This window comes from Microtus pennsylvanicus, chromosome 8 (genome assembly GCF_037038515.1).
Source record: "Microtus pennsylvanicus isolate mMicPen1 chromosome 8, mMicPen1.hap1, whole genome shotgun sequence".
In the NCBI taxonomy this organism is placed as follows: Eukaryota; Metazoa; Chordata; class Mammalia; order Rodentia; family Cricetidae; genus Microtus; species Microtus pennsylvanicus.
The window spans coordinates 1,096,900-1,115,023 of NC_134586.1; the positions used below are offsets into that span (position 1 = coordinate 1,096,900).

The following is an 18,124-nucleotide window of genomic DNA, read 5'->3' on the forward strand; positions in this document are numbered from 1 at the left end:
ATTGGAAGAATGATACATTTATTTATTTATTTGTTTTTGGTTTTTTAAGACAGGGTTTCTCTATAGCTTTGGAGCCTGTCCTGGAACTAGCTCTTGTAGACCAGGTTGGCCTCAAACTTACAGAGATCCGCCTGCCTCTGCCTCCCAAGTGCTGGGAGTAAAGGTGTGTGCTACCCCCACCCAGCTGACCACTTTATTTATATTAAAAGAAGCTGTTGTATATTCCTATTTGCTGAAAGGGAACTAACAAAATTTTCATGTGACAGCCAATATGATTTGGGAACAAAAACTTATTTCTAGTACTGGTTTCAGTACTAGCTTAATCATTTTTGAGTTCAGTTTCCTATTCTGAATAGTGGTACCTGCTCTATTTGAGAACTTTAAATCCCTATAAATTGTTAATATAAGACTTATTTAATAGGTCATTGTAAGAAATGACAAATGGTCTGTCTAGTCTGTTGGACTGTCAAATGGCCACATTCAAATTGCCAGACATGAAATATTAAGAACACAACTTAGGATCATGAAAATTCCCTATAAACTAATAAATATTTCCATCATTAGTTAACTTCTTCCTCTTTAGAAAATATACAAGTCTAAGGCCTGGAATATGACTTAGTAAAGTGTTTGTTGTGTAAGCACGAAACCTGAGTTTGATCTAGTATCAATTAAAAAAAAAAACAAACCCAACTGGGCATGCAGTCCCTGAAATCCCATCACTGGGGATCCTTGGAGCTTGCTGCCCAGCCAGTGTAGCTGAATCAGCAAACTTCAGATTTAATAAGAGAGTGATTGAAGAAGACTCCTCATACTGACCAATGACCTCCATAGACATGTGCACATGCAACCACACATAAGTACATATATCTACAGAAAAATAAGCCATGAATGTATAACTACCAAGATTTATAACTGTTTACAACTGTTTAAGGCATGGTAGAATGTACTCTGGTCCTGGTCAATCAGGAGACTGAAGTAAGGTAGCTTGAACCCAAGAATTCAAGGCTAGCCTGAACAGCATGGCAAATCTTGTCTTGGAAAAAACAAAACAAAAAATGACAAAAAAAAGTGGTTTGGAAAAGAGTTTGGCACTTCCTCATAAAATTAATTGTATACTTATTGTATAGCCAATTTGTTACATGTCTAGAACCCAACAGAAATGAAAACAAGTGCTCACATGAGTTCCTGTCTACAGTGTTACACTGTTTATTCATAGGAGTTCTCAATTAGCATTAGTGTAGATGCACAGCAGTAAATTGATAAACAAAATATGATATTTTCATCCAATAGAATTTTAGCAATTAAGAAATGTCTGTATCTGCTTCCCATGTCAGTAATCTCTTGGGAGGCCAAGGTAGGAGGATCATTACCAGTTTGAGACCAGTCTGGTCTATCTACACGGTGAGTTCTAAGCCAGTTCTAAATTCTAACTACACAGTGAGAGCTTATTTCAGAACAAACAAACCAAACCCTACCCACAAAAAACCATTAAACATGCAAGAACGTGGAGGAATCTCAGAGTAATTATGCTTAGTGAAAGAAGCCAGACGACACATGAAAATGTATGTTTATGACTTTATTTGTATGGGATTCTAGAAAAGGTCACCACTATATTGCCAGGTGAGGCAACTAATTCAGGAGGGCCTTGAGAGATTTGGTGGGTGTTAAAAATGCTTTAAAATTGTGGTTCTATTGGTGATTGCATGACTTTGCATTTGTTAAAGCTATGAACTTGAAATGGGTGAAAAGTTGTTTGTAAGTAATACTTCAGAGATGACTAAAACATAGCCATGGTGGTACAAACCTGTAATCCCAGAATTTAGGAAGCTGAGGCAGGAGAATTGCTTTGAGTTTGAGGTCAGCTTGGGCTACAAAGTGAGACCCTGTTTAAAAGAAAAAGAAAAAAGGCTGATTAAAAAGAATCAGGCTGGGTGGTGGTGGCGCACATGTTTAATCCCAATTCCCAGAATACAAAGGCAGGTGGCGATCTCTGAGTTTGAGGACAACCTGGTCTACAGAGTGAGTTCCAGGACAGCCATGACTATATGGAAAAACCCTCAGGAAAAATAAAACTGAACAAGTCAATGTTCTAATATGCCAATGAACAATAGGCACAGGCCATGGTTGTTTTGCCTGGTTTGGAATTGTTTTTTTTTTTCTTTCTTCAGACTTGTAAATAATATGCAACTTTGACATTACTTTTACAATTTTCAAAAAACTATTTAGTGCCAGTTTGTTTGGAGTGGCATATAACATAACATAACTTGAGTGAAATCTAATGAAGGAATTTTGTAATTTTTAAAAGTGCTTAAGCCAGTTCTGACGGCTCAGATCCCAGCCTCTGGAGGGTGGGAGGTGGCCAGGGTAGGAGAATAACCCATTTTAGACTGCCTGGGCTATTTAGTGAGAGTTGGTTTCCATATAACCAAACAAATAGACCAACAATAAAAACGGGAGTGTTAAAAGATAAGATTTCCTATTGGTTAGTTATGGTGGAGGAACTAGCTTTTGTTTATACAAGTCCTTAATTAATGGTCAACACAGAATAGTTACTAGTTATAATATCTTGGAGGTAGATAGGAAAAATGTTTCAATTCAGGAAATATGTGCTTTTGATATTCTCCTTGTTTAGCTTCTTTGATTTTTCGTTATTTTTCAAATGTTAAAAATGGAGACTCAGAGAAACTTCAGTTATTTGTTAAATATCTAGTGTCATCATTACTGTCTGTATTGATTCAGCATGAATTGTAAAGATGAATTACTCTTATTTTGCTGGCACAGACAATTCAAATGTCTCTCCCCGCCATCCACTCTTGTGGTGGTTGACAGTAAGCAGGATAACATTGAGATTCTTGTTTGCCATAATTTTCAGTGAACTCTTAGGTTATATGCTAAGTCTTAATCCCTCTTTTTTAGACAAACACGTGAAAGATCTTCTGTCTAACCTGCTGAACTCAGGGTATTTTGAAAATGTCCCAGTTCTCAAAAATTCTAAGGAAAAAGAGGACAAAATGGTAATACAATCAGAAAAGAAGAAACAGTTACTGAAGACTGAATCTATCAAAGAGTCAGGTTTGTTGTAATCTTTGAAGTTCTTTAGCTATCTATATATTTTTATTTTTGGGGGACAGGGTATAACTGTGTAGCCTGGACTGGCTGGACTTACTGTGTACAGCAGGCTAGTCTTGAACTTGGATGATTGACCTTCTTCTGAGTGCTGAAATAAATAGGATTGTACCAGGACTCCTGTTTTGTTTTTAAATTTTTGCTTAGCATACAAAGAAATGGGGTACATTATGACAGTTTCATTTTCATACATACATCATAATACTTTGTTTTTAATAGTGCTTGTACTCCCTCTTGATGGTGCCTTTCTGCTTTCATGACATATTCCATTATAAAGGTTGCATTTCCTACTGCCACCACCTCCTGGCTGAAATCTATTTCTTGATTAGCCATTTATTTCCTTCGTTCCCTTTTTTAAAATTAAAAAATGTTGCCTGGGTGGTGGCGGTGCACACTTTAAACCCAACACTCTGGAGGCTCTGTGAGTTCGAGGCCAGCCTGGTCTACAAAGTGAGTTCCAGGACAGGCTCCAAAGCTACACAGAGAAATCTTGTCTTGAAAAACCAAAAAAAAAAAAAAAAAAAAAAGAAGAAATGAAAAAAAAATGTTTTTATTTGACAGGGTCTCATGTATCCCAGGCTGGCCTTACTTAAATTTACTGTGTAATGTAGGATGATCTTGAACTTCTCAGTTCTACTACCTCTGTCTCCCCAGTGCTGGGATTAAGTTTGTACTCCTATGACTAGTTTATGCTGTATTAAGAACCATGCCTGGGAACCATGCTTGTGTATGCTAGGCAGAAGCAACCAGCTGAGATTAGTGCCAAGTTCAGTGCTTCTGTGTCTCCCTCTCACACCTCTCTTGACTGTAGCATGGTTTGGTGGAGGCTCTGTTTCAAGCTGGGATTACTGATTGGTCCTTGTACACCTTAACTGTAATTGCAGTTTCAGTAAGGCTATTTGTGGGTGGAAGGAGATTTATTTTAATTAGGAATAAAAATTTAAAACCAGGTCGTGTTGACACATGCATTTAAATGCATTGCTTAAGAGGCAGAGACAGGTGGATCTCTGAGTTTGAGGCCAGCCTGGTCTGCAGAGCGAGTTCCAGGACAGCCAGGGGTACACAGAGAAACATGGTCTTGAAAAAACAAAAATTTTTTTTAACGGGATATGATGGTCCACACTTGAATCCCAGCATTCAGGAGACTGAGGCAGGAATATTGAGAGTTTGAGGCCAGGCTGGACTACACAATGAGACCCCATCCTTAAAGACATGAATTTTTACTGGATTTAGTGGTGCACACCTTTGATCCCAGTGGCAGAGACAGGTGGATCTCTGAGAGTTTGAGGACAGCTTGGACTACAAAGTGAATTCCTGGACAGCCAGGGCTACACAGAGAAACTTTGTTATTAAAAAGAAAATTAATTAATTAAAAAAAAAGCAAAAGAAAGTTGGGACTTCAGTAAATATCTCATAAAATACTAGCTTCAGTTACAATTATTCTTAGAACCCACTCTCTTTTTTCTTTTCTTTTGTGCTGCGGATCAAACCTCAGGCCTTGTGCATGCTCTGCAAGTGCTCTCCCACTGAGCTACATCTCTGACCAATAAACAGTAGCTGGAATAGTCCTGCTGTGAATATATTTAATTGTATTAATTCTTTATTCTCCTGAGTCCTTTGTAATTCATTGCTGGAATGAACTACAGCTATAATCAGGCTAAAAACTTAGACTTTGTATTTATTTATGTATTTTTTAATTTTCCCAGAATCTCTTGTGGAACTTGCGCAGCCAAAGATACAACCACAGGAGGTAAGAAGTGAGCAGGCCGTTGGCTGAAGTTGTTTACAATTTTCATCTGTTACTGTGGTTTTAGAGTCTGAGGCTTGGGCAGACAGACTGAACTTGAATCCTGCCTTGTCGCTTATTAGCTTAGTGTGTGGCTGGGTTGTTCTCCTCTGTGTTGTGAAGACTAGGATCATATCTGGTATCACTGTGAGGGTTAAAGGGGCTAGTCTGATGCACAGTATCTAATAGAGTTGAACATTACATTCAAAGTTTATATATTTTAAGCCTGAAGCACATTGTTTATTTCTCTGGCTTAGTTTCTGAACAGACGCTATATGATAGAAGTAAATCATTCAAGAAAACAAGAAAACGAGGAACGACCTTGGGAAGCAGATTATGCTAGAAAACCAAATCTCCTCAAATGCTGGAATACGCTTCCTGAATCAGATGGTCAAGAGAAGAAGCAGGAGTCCTTGGAGTCTTGGGAGTCTTCTGTTAAGTCCCAGGAGGTGTCAAAGCCTGTGGTTTCCTTCGATCAGGGGAACCTCCGGTCAACATTGCAGGAAGAGCAGAAGCAACAGATTTCTATGACACCTGTCAGTCACTGGAAGCCAGAAAACCCTAAGTCCAAAGTGGACACCCCTCAAGAGCGGAACATACAGGATACACCAAAGCCATGGGTGGTTCAGCCTCAGAAAGAAAAAGATCCAAAGAAGGTACTTCCTGGATCCTGGACAGTCTCTGTGCAGTGTGAACAGAGCAGGTCCTGGACCACTCCTGTGTGTGGAGAAGGGGATTCAACAAAGCCTCGAACCTCAATGTCCTGGGAAAACAATGCTGAGAACCAGAAACACTCCTCAGCACCACAGTGCCAGACTCCTCTAAAGTCCTGGGGGGAAGCTTCAGCTGACCTGTTACAGAATGACCAGCTCCTGCCCAGGAAGTTAAATGTAAAACTCAAAGATGTGAGTAGATTTCTATGTCTGCCTCATCCTGTTGATGATAAATCTCTCTCTAGGATGTGAGGTTTATAAGAAATGATCCTTGGATAACCTCAGCTACTATTGCTTGTTCTTAAATTCTACATTATTTAATATTGCTTATAAAGCAAACATGCCATCACTTTGTTTGCTGAAGACTTTGCTTCAACTTCCATCCCAACTTACTAGTTTTCCTTTGACCACTTGCTTTTTTATTCAGGAATGTTCTGATCAAGTCTTTGGTCATCTAATACTGCGAAGAATCGTTTTGTTTGGAGAGGTCAAAACGTTGCTTTGTAAATAAACAAATACCTATCAGTGCTGCCTTATAGAAAGAATTTTAGAATTATTTGTCTTTTTTTTCTTTTCTTTTTTTCTCTTTTTTTGAGACTGTCCTGGGACTTGCTTTGTAGATCAGGCTAGGCTTGAACTCACAGAGGTCTACCTGTCTGCAGAGTACTGAAATTAAAGGTGTGTGCCACCACACCGGATTTTGTTTTTGTTTTTGAGACAAGATCTCATTATGCAGCTCTGGCTGGCTTGGAGCTCATTATGTAGACCTGTCTGGCTTTAAAACTGATAGAGATCAACCTGCTTCTGCCTCCTAAATGCTGGCACTGGAGACATGTGCCACCATGCCTGGCTTTTTTCTTTTTCTTCTCTCTTGAAATGCTAAAATTTTTTCTCTTCTTTTCTTCAAGTGCTGATATCTTTATTTTATTTCTGCCCTTGTAGAAGATTGACAGCCACACATGATTAATTTATAAATAACATCTAGTAGTAATTGTATGATTGCTGTTTTTGAGGTGCATATTAAAAACTTCATTTTAATATCCCAATAAAGCAGTAAGACAACAAAACTCTAATTTGAGAGTTTGAAGCCAGCCTGGTCTACACATAGCAAGTTCCATGCCAGTTAGTGCTACATAGTGAGAGACTGTCTTAAAAAACAAACAGAAAACCAAAAAAGCCCACAAGTCCCTCCTAATTTGCAAATCTGCTAGGTATATTTGAACCTTTACCATACTAGAATATTGATCTCATACTATTTATTGAATGGTATTGAAAACTAGAGCTATTTAGTTATAAAGGTCCAAATATCTTGAATTTTTTATCCTATCTAAATTAGATAGCTTTTCATTTAATTGTTCCATTTTCAAACTGTTTAGCATATTATATAGAGACCCAAATCCTTCTGTTATAAAGGCTTCCCCTTCCTTCCTTCCTTCCTTCCTTCCTTCCTTCCTTCCTTCCTTCCTTCCTTCTTTCTTTCTTTCTTTCTTTCTTTCTTATTTATTAGACTTTTAAAAAAATACCAATTCAAGTTCCCACTCCCTCCCCACCTCCCATTCCTTCTACACCCCCTCTTACCTCACCCCCATCTAAGCCTCAGAAAGGGTAAGCACATTGCCTTGTTGAAGGTCCAAGGTCCTCCCTACTATATCTAGGCTGAACAAGGTATACATCCAAAGAGAATAGGATCGCAAAAAGTCAGTACATGCAGTAGGGATAAATGCTGGTGCCACTGCCAGTGGCCCCTCAGTCTGCCCCAGCCATGCAACTGTCAACCACACTCAGAGGGACTAGTTTGGTCATATGCTTGTTTCTTCCCAGTCCTGCTGGAGTTGGTGAGCTCCCATTAGCTCAGGCAAACTGTTTCAGTGGGTTTCATCATGGTCTTGACCTCCTTGCTCATATTTTCATTCTTTCCACTCTTCAATTGAACTTTGAGAGCTCAGTCCAGTACTCCAGTATGGGTCTCTGCCTCTGCCTCGATCAGTTGCTGGATGAAGGCTCTCTTAAGTTCCCTCAGTATTGGAACAAACTCTTGAATTTGTTTTTATGGTACAGTCAGCATTTTGTTGAAGTTTGGGCTCTTTCAGTAACTAAGAGGGCATTCACTTCTCTATGAATATCTGATCTCAGCTATAAAAATATGGCTATAGGCTGGAAAGATGGTTCAGTGGTTAAGAGCACTCACTGGCTATTCTTCCAGAGGAGACTGTGGTTTGATTCCCAGAACCCTTATGGCAGCTATAACACCTGAATTTCCAGTTCTGGCTATCCCATGCCTTTTACCCTATGTAGGTACCAAGCATGTACGTGGTACACACACACATGCATGCACTCACAGAGACAAAACACCCATACACATAAAGATTAAAAAAAAAGCAAGGCCCGGCGGTGGCGGCGCACGCCTTTAATCCCAGCACTCGGGAGGCAGAGGCAGGCGGATCTCTGGGAGTTCGAGGCCAGCCTGGTCTACAAGAGCTAGTTCCAGGACAGGCACCAAAGCTACAGAGAAACCCTGTCTCAAAAAACCAAAAGAAAAAAAATTGGATGCATATTTAATACAATAAATAGTAATTTTTGCCTTGATTAGAAGTATTGGTATGTGTCATAGTCAGTGGCCTATCACAGAGAATGCTTCATTTTTAGAAAGATTTTTATTAAAGTTGTTTTGAAAGGGGAAAAATTAATTGGGAAGAAGGATTTATGTAAAAATTTTCACTGCGGTAAGTCTAATAAATAGTATTTCCATCTGATTTCTCAAGATGTAATAGTAATGTAAGCTTTCTGATTGAGACTCATACACGGTGGGTTTGTCTTGTAGGTGCCTAAGTCCACACCTCAGCCTATAGACTCTTCCTCTCCCTTTCCAAAGGATCCGCTGTTGAGGAAAGAAAAACTGCAAGACCTCATGACCCAGATTCAAGGAACTTGTAACTTTATGCAAGTATGAGCTGTTTTGTTTTGATTTTAGAATTTTTTTTATTCTTTGACAATTTCTTACATGTATATTGTGTCTTGATCATATCCAATTCATATTCCCTTTTCCATTGTCTCTTGCAGCCCCCAGTACTTTCCAGTCTGCCTTCATATTTTCACCCTCTTTTTAAAAATAAACCACAGCAGCTAGGCGGTGGTGGTGCACACCTTTAATCCCAGCACTTGGGGGACAGAGGCAGGTGGATCTCTGTGAGTTCAAGGCCAACCTGGTCTACAGAGCAAGTTCCAGGAGAGGCTCCAAAACTACAGAGAAACCCTGTCTCAAAAAGCCACAAAAACTTATTAAAAAAACAAAACAAAAATCCACAGCATTTAGTTAGTGCTGCCTGCATACATGTGAGTGTAGAACCATATACCCATTTACCAGAGAAAAAGCAATCTGGCAACCACAAGAAAAGTGATGTGCTCCCTCCACCCCAGCACCTCCAGCGCTGTCACTTGCTGATAGCTTTTCAGCTAAGGGTAGAGCCTCAAATCCCTTATGTCATCCATGCTAGGATATTGACTGGCTTGGATTTCTGTAGGTCATCATAGCTTCTGTGAGTTCATGAGTGCAAGAGCTTTGTCATATCCCGGAGGGAGCGTTTCATGCTCTGGGTCTTCTATTCTTTCTGTGCTCGCCTCTGGGGCATTCCTTGAGCTTTGAAGGAGTTGATATGTATGTCCCATTGAGAGCTGAGCCTTCAACATTCACTCTAACCCTTTGACCAGTTATGAGTCTCTTCATTGACTGCTGCCCACACTGCAGACTTCTCTGCCCAGGGTTCAGAGTAGTACTAATCTGTGGGTATAAAGTAAGTATTTAGAAGGCTGTTTGAGACAGATGGTAGTGGCACACGCCTTTAATCCCAGCACTCAGGAGGCAGAGGCAAGCAGATGGATCTCTGTGAGTTTGAGTCCATTCTGGCCTACAGAGAGAATTCCAGGACAGCCAGGGCTACAGAGAAGCCTTGTCTCAAAAAACTCTAAACGAACAAACAAAAACCAAAAAACCACAAGGTAGGAATTAGCTAGATGCCTGCATCTTTAGTAAAAGTTGTAGTCAGTACAGTGAACTGTTCAATCGTTTTAAATAAATCACCTGTTTTCCTCACTGTTTTGAATCCTGTCTTCAGGAGTCTGTCCTAGATCTTGACAAACCCTCAAGTGCAGTTCCGTCACCGCAGCCACCTTCAGCTTCTCCAGGTAACCCAGTACAATAATAATAATGTTTTCTGAGAATAGTAATTTTAAAGACTTAAACAGCTTTATAGCTAATACTTATTTCTTTTATAAATCATTCATTCCAGATAGCTTGAGTGTTTGTTAATTTATTCTAGTTGTATGCATCCGTCAGTAGAGTTGCATAGATAAAAATTATCATTAGGCCATAAGTATACTTCAGTAACATGTTTACACTTATTAGAGAAAAGTTCTCAGATGAGCAAGTAGAATACTTAATAGCTGCTTTCCCAGTTTTCCATGGTCTTTCTGGGGTGATTTCTGACTAGAACCTGCTTGACCTTTGAACTGTGAATCTAGTGTGGAGGCTTTTGGGTACTGATATTTAGAACAATGAATACCATGATAACTAATGATGGAGCCTAAATAAAAAAACTGGTGTGATGCCTCAAAGCTTAAGCCTCTGGCTTTGTGCTAATTTCTCTCAGGTAAGGAATGGCATGATCAAGCCATTGTCCAACTGTGGTAAGCATTGGACACCTGCTAAAGACTGATGCTGTAATGCTGGGTGAAACAGAATAGTTAGCAGAAGTGACTGATATTAATAAGAGAAACCAAACTGAAAACTACGTAATTGTAAAAAGTTTGTTAATACGTATAACTACAGGGGAAACATTTAAACAAACAGAAGATCAACTAAGACTTACCCTAAAGATTATATGTATCAGTGGCTCAGTCTTTGTCTTCCAGATTATTTTCCCCAGTGATTTTTTTTTTTGAAAGTCATAGTTCTTTCCTTTTGGAATCTTTGAAATGCTGCTTTTACCCATATAGCCTTAAAATATCACCACGGGGACTGGAAAGATGGTCCAGTGGTTAAGAACATGTATTGTTCTTGTAGAAAACCTGAGTTAATTCCCAGCATCTACATCAGGCAGTGTATAACTGCTTGTAACTCCATGTAACGGCGTAAATGAATGCAAACAGATTGTAAAATATATACACAGCTTTAATGTGGAAATTAGACTTACAGTACCACGATTCCCACGGAGAACAGGAAGCAGAAGGGCTGGCTGCACGCACGCACGCCCGGCAGATTTATAGGTAAACATTCGCCCTAGGCGGACATGCCCCCTAAGGCTGGGCTTAACCCTACATCTCCCCCTTTTGTCTAAATAAGAGAGAACTAAACCAAATACAACTATAACAAATAATAAATATAACAAACAATATTGAGAACAAAAGTTTTGCTAGACATTCTATCTCAAGGAGTCTAAATAATGTAGAGAGTAACTACAATTATATAATCTTCAACTCCGTCAAAGATCTGAGAAGGGAATAAATATTACTTAACAAACGAGAGATATCCAAAATGTGCAACAATTGACAGAGACAACTGACTACTTGGGCAATCACCCAAAGTCTCATTTGTAATGTTGAGTCAACCGACTTTGGCTAAGGCCTAACATAACTGACATATCATTATTAAAGGCAAGGAACTTTCTTAGAACTATCCTACCCTGTCTTGGCAGGATAAGACAATCCTGTTTCATCCACTTAGGGATATTTTGTATCTTTGTCAGAAGTTGAGGTATGGGCTTTTCTTAACCCAAAGGCCAGTTCTGCCAAGAAGACAAGCTCCCAGTGGAGTGTCTTTGGTGCTCAACATTCTCTCGGGAGTAGAGTGGTGTTGCCAGGAGTAATTGTGTCTTGTTGGCACAGAATTTTAAGTTAGATTAAAGGCCATTTTCTACAGGTCTTTGAAGAGGCTGAAGATTATACTATCTATACTAAATATAAATATACTCTCTATGTATCTAAAAGACCTGATTAACCTAAAAATAAATATGACAAATATGTAATTCTCAATACCTATCTAACTTGAAGACTAAAAGAATAAACAACTGTGCAATATATGAAGACAATGATCTTCAACTGTAAACAATGTCATTATATATCAAATGTAAACAATGTTATTATATAAATAGTATCAGAGATAGAAATGTACATTGTAATATGGTAGATGTATCAATATAATATAGACAAAGTTATAAGCATACTCTTATACAAAAATAGAGGTAGGAACACTCACATTCAATATTCAATATATCAATATACAGGAAACAGTACCAATACAATTTTTTAAAAACAGTAATTCACAAATACCAATCATCCCATCTTTGATTTTCTTAGTTAATGTTTTAGTTCCTACAGAAAGGGACTGCTGAAGCTTACGATCCAATTCAATTGTTTCTTCTTTCATAGTAATGAATTTCTCCTTAACATCAGCCTGTATCTTTTTTAAATTTTGCTCAGTTAACCGAGTCATGTTAAACAAAGATCTGTTCTCTTCCTGGAGAACTTTAAACTGATTCTTGAGAAGATTGTTGTCATTCTCAATAGTTTTTAAACGTTAACCTCTGCCTTAAGAATCCTGGTTTCGTCTCATAAAGACTTTATAATATTTCTATTATCAAACCATATAGTACCAAGGAAAACTACGAATCCCAGAAAGATCCATAGATGTGGGGTGCTAGTCACCTTTTGTAAAATCTCCCACATGGTACATTCAAAAAGGCTGTTAAAGTCCTGAATTGTAACGCTTTCAGACATTTTATTTATAAAAGAAAAATTTTTTTTACCTGCAATGACCGGTTCCTGCCAATGGTGGCGAAAGAGTCCACTTGAGTCCACGTGGAGAGCCGGTCTGAAACAACTCAAAACCTTAATTTATTGTTCTGCCTGAGGAGTTAGAGTGGTCGTGGAAGGGGTCACTTTGAATCAGACCAAATCTGCCACTTTGGCGGCTTTTGTTGCAAAACTGCAGATACTTGAGCTTCCGGGGTTCTTCCGGGGTTCCGCTCCAAACTCCAAGGCAGGCAGGGAGGGGTTAATTGCTCCAGTGAGCAGGTGGGATGGAATGGGTGTGTGTGGCCGAGTGTATCTCAGACTCACTCAGCACTGGGGCCCGAGTCATGAGTCACGAACTAAAAAGCGGCACCTGGGAGCGTGCTGTGTTAGCTAGCGGGCTACACGCTTGGAAACGCGCTTCCTGAGCTGAGCTCCGGTTAAAGGCGAGCTTGTCCCCCCACTCCCCCCCCCCCCCCCCCCGTGCCGGGGCAGGGCAAGATTGCTCCATGTTGGGCGCCAAAATGTAATGGCGTAAATGAATGCAAATAGATTGTAAAATATATACACAGCTTTAATGTGGAAATTAGACTTACAGTACCACGGTTCCCACAGAGAACAGGAAGCAGAAGGGCCAGCTGCATGCATGCCTGGCAGATTTATAGGTAAACATTCGCCTGACGCGGACACGCCCCCTAAGGCTGGGCTTAACCCTACAACTCCAGCTCCAGGGGGTGGTCCTAACCTCAGATATATGCCCATATACAGACATACACACATGTGCACGTAAACAGATACTAATAAAAATATTAAAAACAAGAACAAAAAAAGAAAAACCACATCACCATATACCGTAGATGGAATTAGTGTTTCTAACTATGCAGTTTACTTTCTTCAAAGTTGTAGGAACCCATTCTTCCAGCTGATACTTTGTGAAGAGTAAACTTTGTTTTGTCCAGTTGATGCATTAGCATTTCTCTCCCCTTGTTTGTTTATTTTAGTCTCCACAGTATCTGCAGAGCAAAACTTGTCCAATCAAAGTGATTTTATTCAAGAGCCATTACAGGTAACTTCTGGATTAATTTGTCTTACACTCTTTTTTGCTTCAAGGGAAGACTTCTTACTTTGGCAAAGAATAATTGAAAAAACTTTTCTAGAAAAAGTTTTCTAGGTTTTCTTAGACCTACTAGAAGAGGATTTCGTGTGTGTGTGTGTGTGTGTGTGTGTGTGTGTGTGTGTGTGTGTGTGTGAATGTTTCTTAATGTAGCCAGGCTGGCTTTGAACTCATTCCATAGCCTAGATTGGTTTAGAACTTGTGATCCTCCTGCCTCAGGAGTGCTGGGATGTTGCCCTGTGCTAGCATGCTAGTAGCATGTGCTTTTAATAACCTCTCTAGGTGAGTTTGCATACCTACATTTAGAACCACTGGTCTCAAACACCATGTTTACTAGAAGGAAAAGCTACTTCTGGCTACTCCATTTAATGTGATAATTTAGAAGCAAGAGTGATTGCAACCTATAAATGAATATTAATATTAAAGATTTTGTTGTTGTTAAGTAAAACTTTTTCATTTGCCCAATATGGTGCTAGACATTGAGTAAACCTAGCTTCTGTAGTTGTCCACTCGGCAAGTGCCACTGAGTTATATATGCAACCCCAGTAAGTGAAACTTCTAAGTAAAATTTGTTGTTTGTATTTTGAGTTAGGATTTTGCTTTGTAGTCCAGGGTGGTCCTGAACTTGTGATCTTTCTGTCTCCTTATTCTTCTAGCCCTGGGATAATAGGTACATTCCACGGCACAGACTTTCAAAGTCTTTTTAGCTTAACTAATAAGTGGGAAGAGACTGAATTTCTCTGAATGATGGGCTGCAGCTGTGATGTGAACAAACCCTTTCCTCCCCAAGTTGTTTTTGGTCAGAGTCTTATGGCAACAGCATGGACCCCAAGACAGTGTGGAGTGGGGACTCACTCTAAGAATGGTTCTCTCCAGTCCTTTAAGTTCCTATGTGATAGCCGGGCGTGGTGGCGCACGCCTTTAATCCCAACACTCGGGAGGCAGAGGCTGGCGGATCTTTGTGAGTTCGAGACCAGCCTGGTCTACAAGAGCTAGTTCCAGGACAGGAACCAAAACCACAGAGAAACCCTGTCTCGAAAAAAAACAAACAAAAAAAAAGTTCCTATGTGATATATTAATTACACAATAATGATTATGATAAAGTGCTTTAGGATGCTGTTTAGGTCGAAATGCTTTTCTCTAGATAGCATGCTAAAAATTATACCTTGCCTTTGGCCTTAAAACTACAAGGCCAACTGTAACATAGTTTCTGGGAATGATATCATAGATGTCAAAATTAGTTAGCTCTAGATGGGTATTGAAGCACATCTGTGAGGAAGATATATACTGCATTTTGATAGAGTAACATTTCATATTTCTGTAATTATTTGTAATCATGAAATCTTCAAACTCCTAATAAAAATGGGCATTTATCTTCATATGAATGAAGAGAAAATAAAAAAAATGAGTGGACAAAGGAAGATTAACTTAGTGTCTGTGGGTTTCCCTGTACACAAGTATAGCTCACCAGCAGTCAGACCCAGTTATCATGGGTTGGCATATTATTTTAAGTTAAAGGTACTGAAAAAAGCATTGTTTTAGACGTTTTATAAATCTTTTTTTTTTTTTTTTTGGTTTTTCGAGACAGGGTTTCTCTGTGGATTTTGGAGCCTGTCCTGGAGCTAGCTCTTGTAGACCGGGCTGGTCTCGAACTCACAGAGATCCGCCTGCCTCTGCCTCCCGAGTGCTGGGATTAAAGGCGTGCGCCACCACCGCCCGGCAGAAGTTTTATAAATCTTATATTTTGGTTAGATCTAAATCATATGTGTTTAGTATATAAAATGTAAAGTATTAAAAAAATTCTTTCAAACTCTTTCTTTGGGGGTGGTGGTGAAATGGACAGGGTCTGGCTATGTAGCCCTGGTTGGCCTGGTAGACCAGGCTGGCCTATCAAACTCTTTCTGGTGTGAAAATGTGTGTGTGTGTGTGTGTGTGTGTGTGTACGCGTGTGCACGGTGTGCCTATTCCTATTTTTTGTTTTATTGAGACAAAGTCTTATGCAACTATAGCTCAGGCTGGCCTGGAATTCACCAAGTGTAGTTGAGGAGGATGACCTTGACCTCTTGACTCTCCTGACTCTACCACCCTAGTGCTGGGAGCAGGTTATAGAAACATCACCACTCTGATGTTTGATAACCACTCATTGATTTCTGGTTCACCTTTATTACTGGAGCTTCTGAAAACCATGAAAAAGTATTGGGATGCAGAATTGGACGCACATTTTTCTATTATTACTGCTAGATTTTTTCCCCTTAGGCTTCTCTTACATTCTAATACCTTTTTGTGCCATAGATTTTCTACCAAACTGCTCTTGGTGATTCATTGTTGTCACAGCCTTAATTCCTTTTGTGCTTGATCTGGTTTTTATTTTATACCTGCTTATAACTCTTAATTTTCTCTTAGAAATTTGCTACTATTTTGATTTTTGTAACATTTGTCCATCCTTTTCATACATCTGCCTACCTCTGTAAGGCATGAAAAGTCTTCAGACCAGAAACTTGGTTAGCTCTGTGCCTAGCTTGTCAGTATGCATTGTGAAGTGTCAGTCACATTGCAGATCTGGCTCCAGATTTTCAGGGCCAAGAATCTTGGTCAACAAGGCTGGGGTATGTCCTGGAAAGGCAGTCTATGAATCTAATTGTTCTGCTATTGAACTTTATTCTAATCTTGGGCAGATTACTTCACCTTTCTTTGCTCCTGCTTCTTTTTTTTTCCCTTTGGCTATTTTCAAGACAGGGTTTCTCTGTATAGCCCTGGCTATCATGGAACTTGCTCTATAGACCGTGCTGGCCTCTAACTCGGAGATCCAGAGATCAATCTGCTGTATCTTGAGTGCTGGGATTGAGGTGTGTACCACCACTGCCCAACTATTCTTTGCTTTTTCTTGATTTCACTAAAATAAGGATAATTGTGCTTACCACACAAGTTTGTTAGGATTAAGTGTATTAATATATGCACTTAGCATACTGCCTGCACCACTGAATGCTAGTAAAAGCAATAAATCAAGGAGTCCAGCACACAGGAAATAAGAAGTGGCCACAGCATGTGTTGACAGTGTTTTTTTTTGTCTTTCTGTGTCTAGGTGGCTTCTTCAGTTACTTGTAGCTCAAATGCTTGCTTGGCTACTACTGATCAGGCTTCTTTGGGAACTGAAACAGAATTTATGACCTCAGAGACCCCTGAGGTAATGAGACCCATGGTCTTATTTTCTTTGTGTCTTCAAAGAATGGCAGAATGAATTTATGAATTACTGGCATGATTAGTGGAATTATAATGTTTGTATTTATTAATGCATTACTTTCTGTAGATGTTGTGGTCCAAGAACACATACAGGCCACTATTTTGGCTTTACCATGTATGTAGGCTTAATAGTATTTACCTTACCTGATGTTATAAATATATTTTTTAGAGTTATTATTTTTAAGTTTTAAAAATTTCTTTATTTTGTGTATGTATATATTTGCACTACGTGGTGCTTGGTGCCCAAGGAGGTCAGAAAAGGTCATTAAATCCCTGTAACTGAAGTTAAGGATGGTTGTGAACTACCATGTAAGTGCTAGGGATTGAACCCAGGTCCTTTGCAAGAGCAACAATGTCTTAATTGATGAGCCATCTCTCCAGTCCCTGCAATACTATTTTGAGATGATCTCCTCTAGCTCAGGTTTTCCTTGAATTCTTGACCCTTTTGCTTCCACTTTTCAAGTGTTGAGATTACAGTAGAGTATGGCCCAGCTTAGTCAATTTATTAATTTATTTTAATAAGTAGCATACAGGACTGGAGAGATGTTAGTTCAGTGATTAAGAACATGTATTGATTTTGAAGAGGACCTGAGTCTTGAGTCTGCACTCACAGCAGGTAGCTCTCGACTCCCTGTGACTCCAGCCTCAAGGAATCTGAGGCATTTGATTTTCACTTGTACTACGTGCACAAATACAGATATTCGCACATACACATACTTAAAAATAAAGTAAATCTTTATAATAACAAAGTATTAGGTTTCCTTATGGCATTTTTAAGATAAAGAAGAGAAAATCTTTAGGTAGGATTAGGATAAAATATTTTTGTAACTGAAGACTTGTTTTTTTGTAGTGTTATTAGCACTGAGTTGGAATGAGTTACAGTCTCTCTGGCTCATCTTATCAAAATGTTTTGGCAAGCCAGAGGTGGTGACCCTTGCCTTTAATCCTAGCACTCGGGAGACAGGTGGGTTCGTGAGTTTGAGGTCAGCCTGGTGTATGAAGTTAGTTCCAGGACATCCAGAGTTATAGGGAGAAACTCTAAGAACAAACAAACGAACAAGGAGCATTTTGATAGCATGAGGTTTGTGTGTGTAGTTCTAAATTTCAGCCTTTGCTATTTGAACAAACCCTTGAACTAGATAGATATGGATAGGATGAATTTAATAACTATTAGGTTAGATTTTTGAGTGAACTAATAAATGAGAATTCATGACAGACTGTAAGAAAGTATAGATGATGATTAGTTATTATAGTGCTCATTTGGTCTAAACTAAGACAGTGGGCTTCTTTATGACAAGGAAAAAGTGATTTTTACCACATGACTGTAGTGATCTGCTTTATAATCTTCTTGGGATTGGG

General features: G+C 39.2%; 1 protein-coding gene across 2 annotated transcripts in view; it reads left to right on the plus strand.

The window, feature by feature from the left end:
- Positions 1–18,124, plus strand: part of Caprin2 (caprin family member 2) — a 46,619-nt gene that overhangs the window by 16,483 nt on the left and 12,012 nt on the right. For both annotated transcript variants that reach the window (XM_075982226.1, XM_075982227.1), the window contains 7 exons: positions 2,917–3,072; positions 4,833–4,876; positions 5,170–5,817; positions 8,447–8,569; positions 9,738–9,807; positions 13,413–13,477; positions 16,608–16,709. In XM_075982226.1, the coding sequence (XP_075838341.1) occupies positions 2,917–3,072; positions 4,833–4,876; positions 5,170–5,817; positions 8,447–8,569; positions 9,738–9,807; positions 13,413–13,477; positions 16,608–16,709 (1,208 nt within the window). The remainder of the gene's footprint in view (positions 1–2,916; positions 3,073–4,832; positions 4,877–5,169; positions 5,818–8,446; positions 8,570–9,737; positions 9,808–13,412; positions 13,478–16,607; positions 16,710–18,124) is intronic.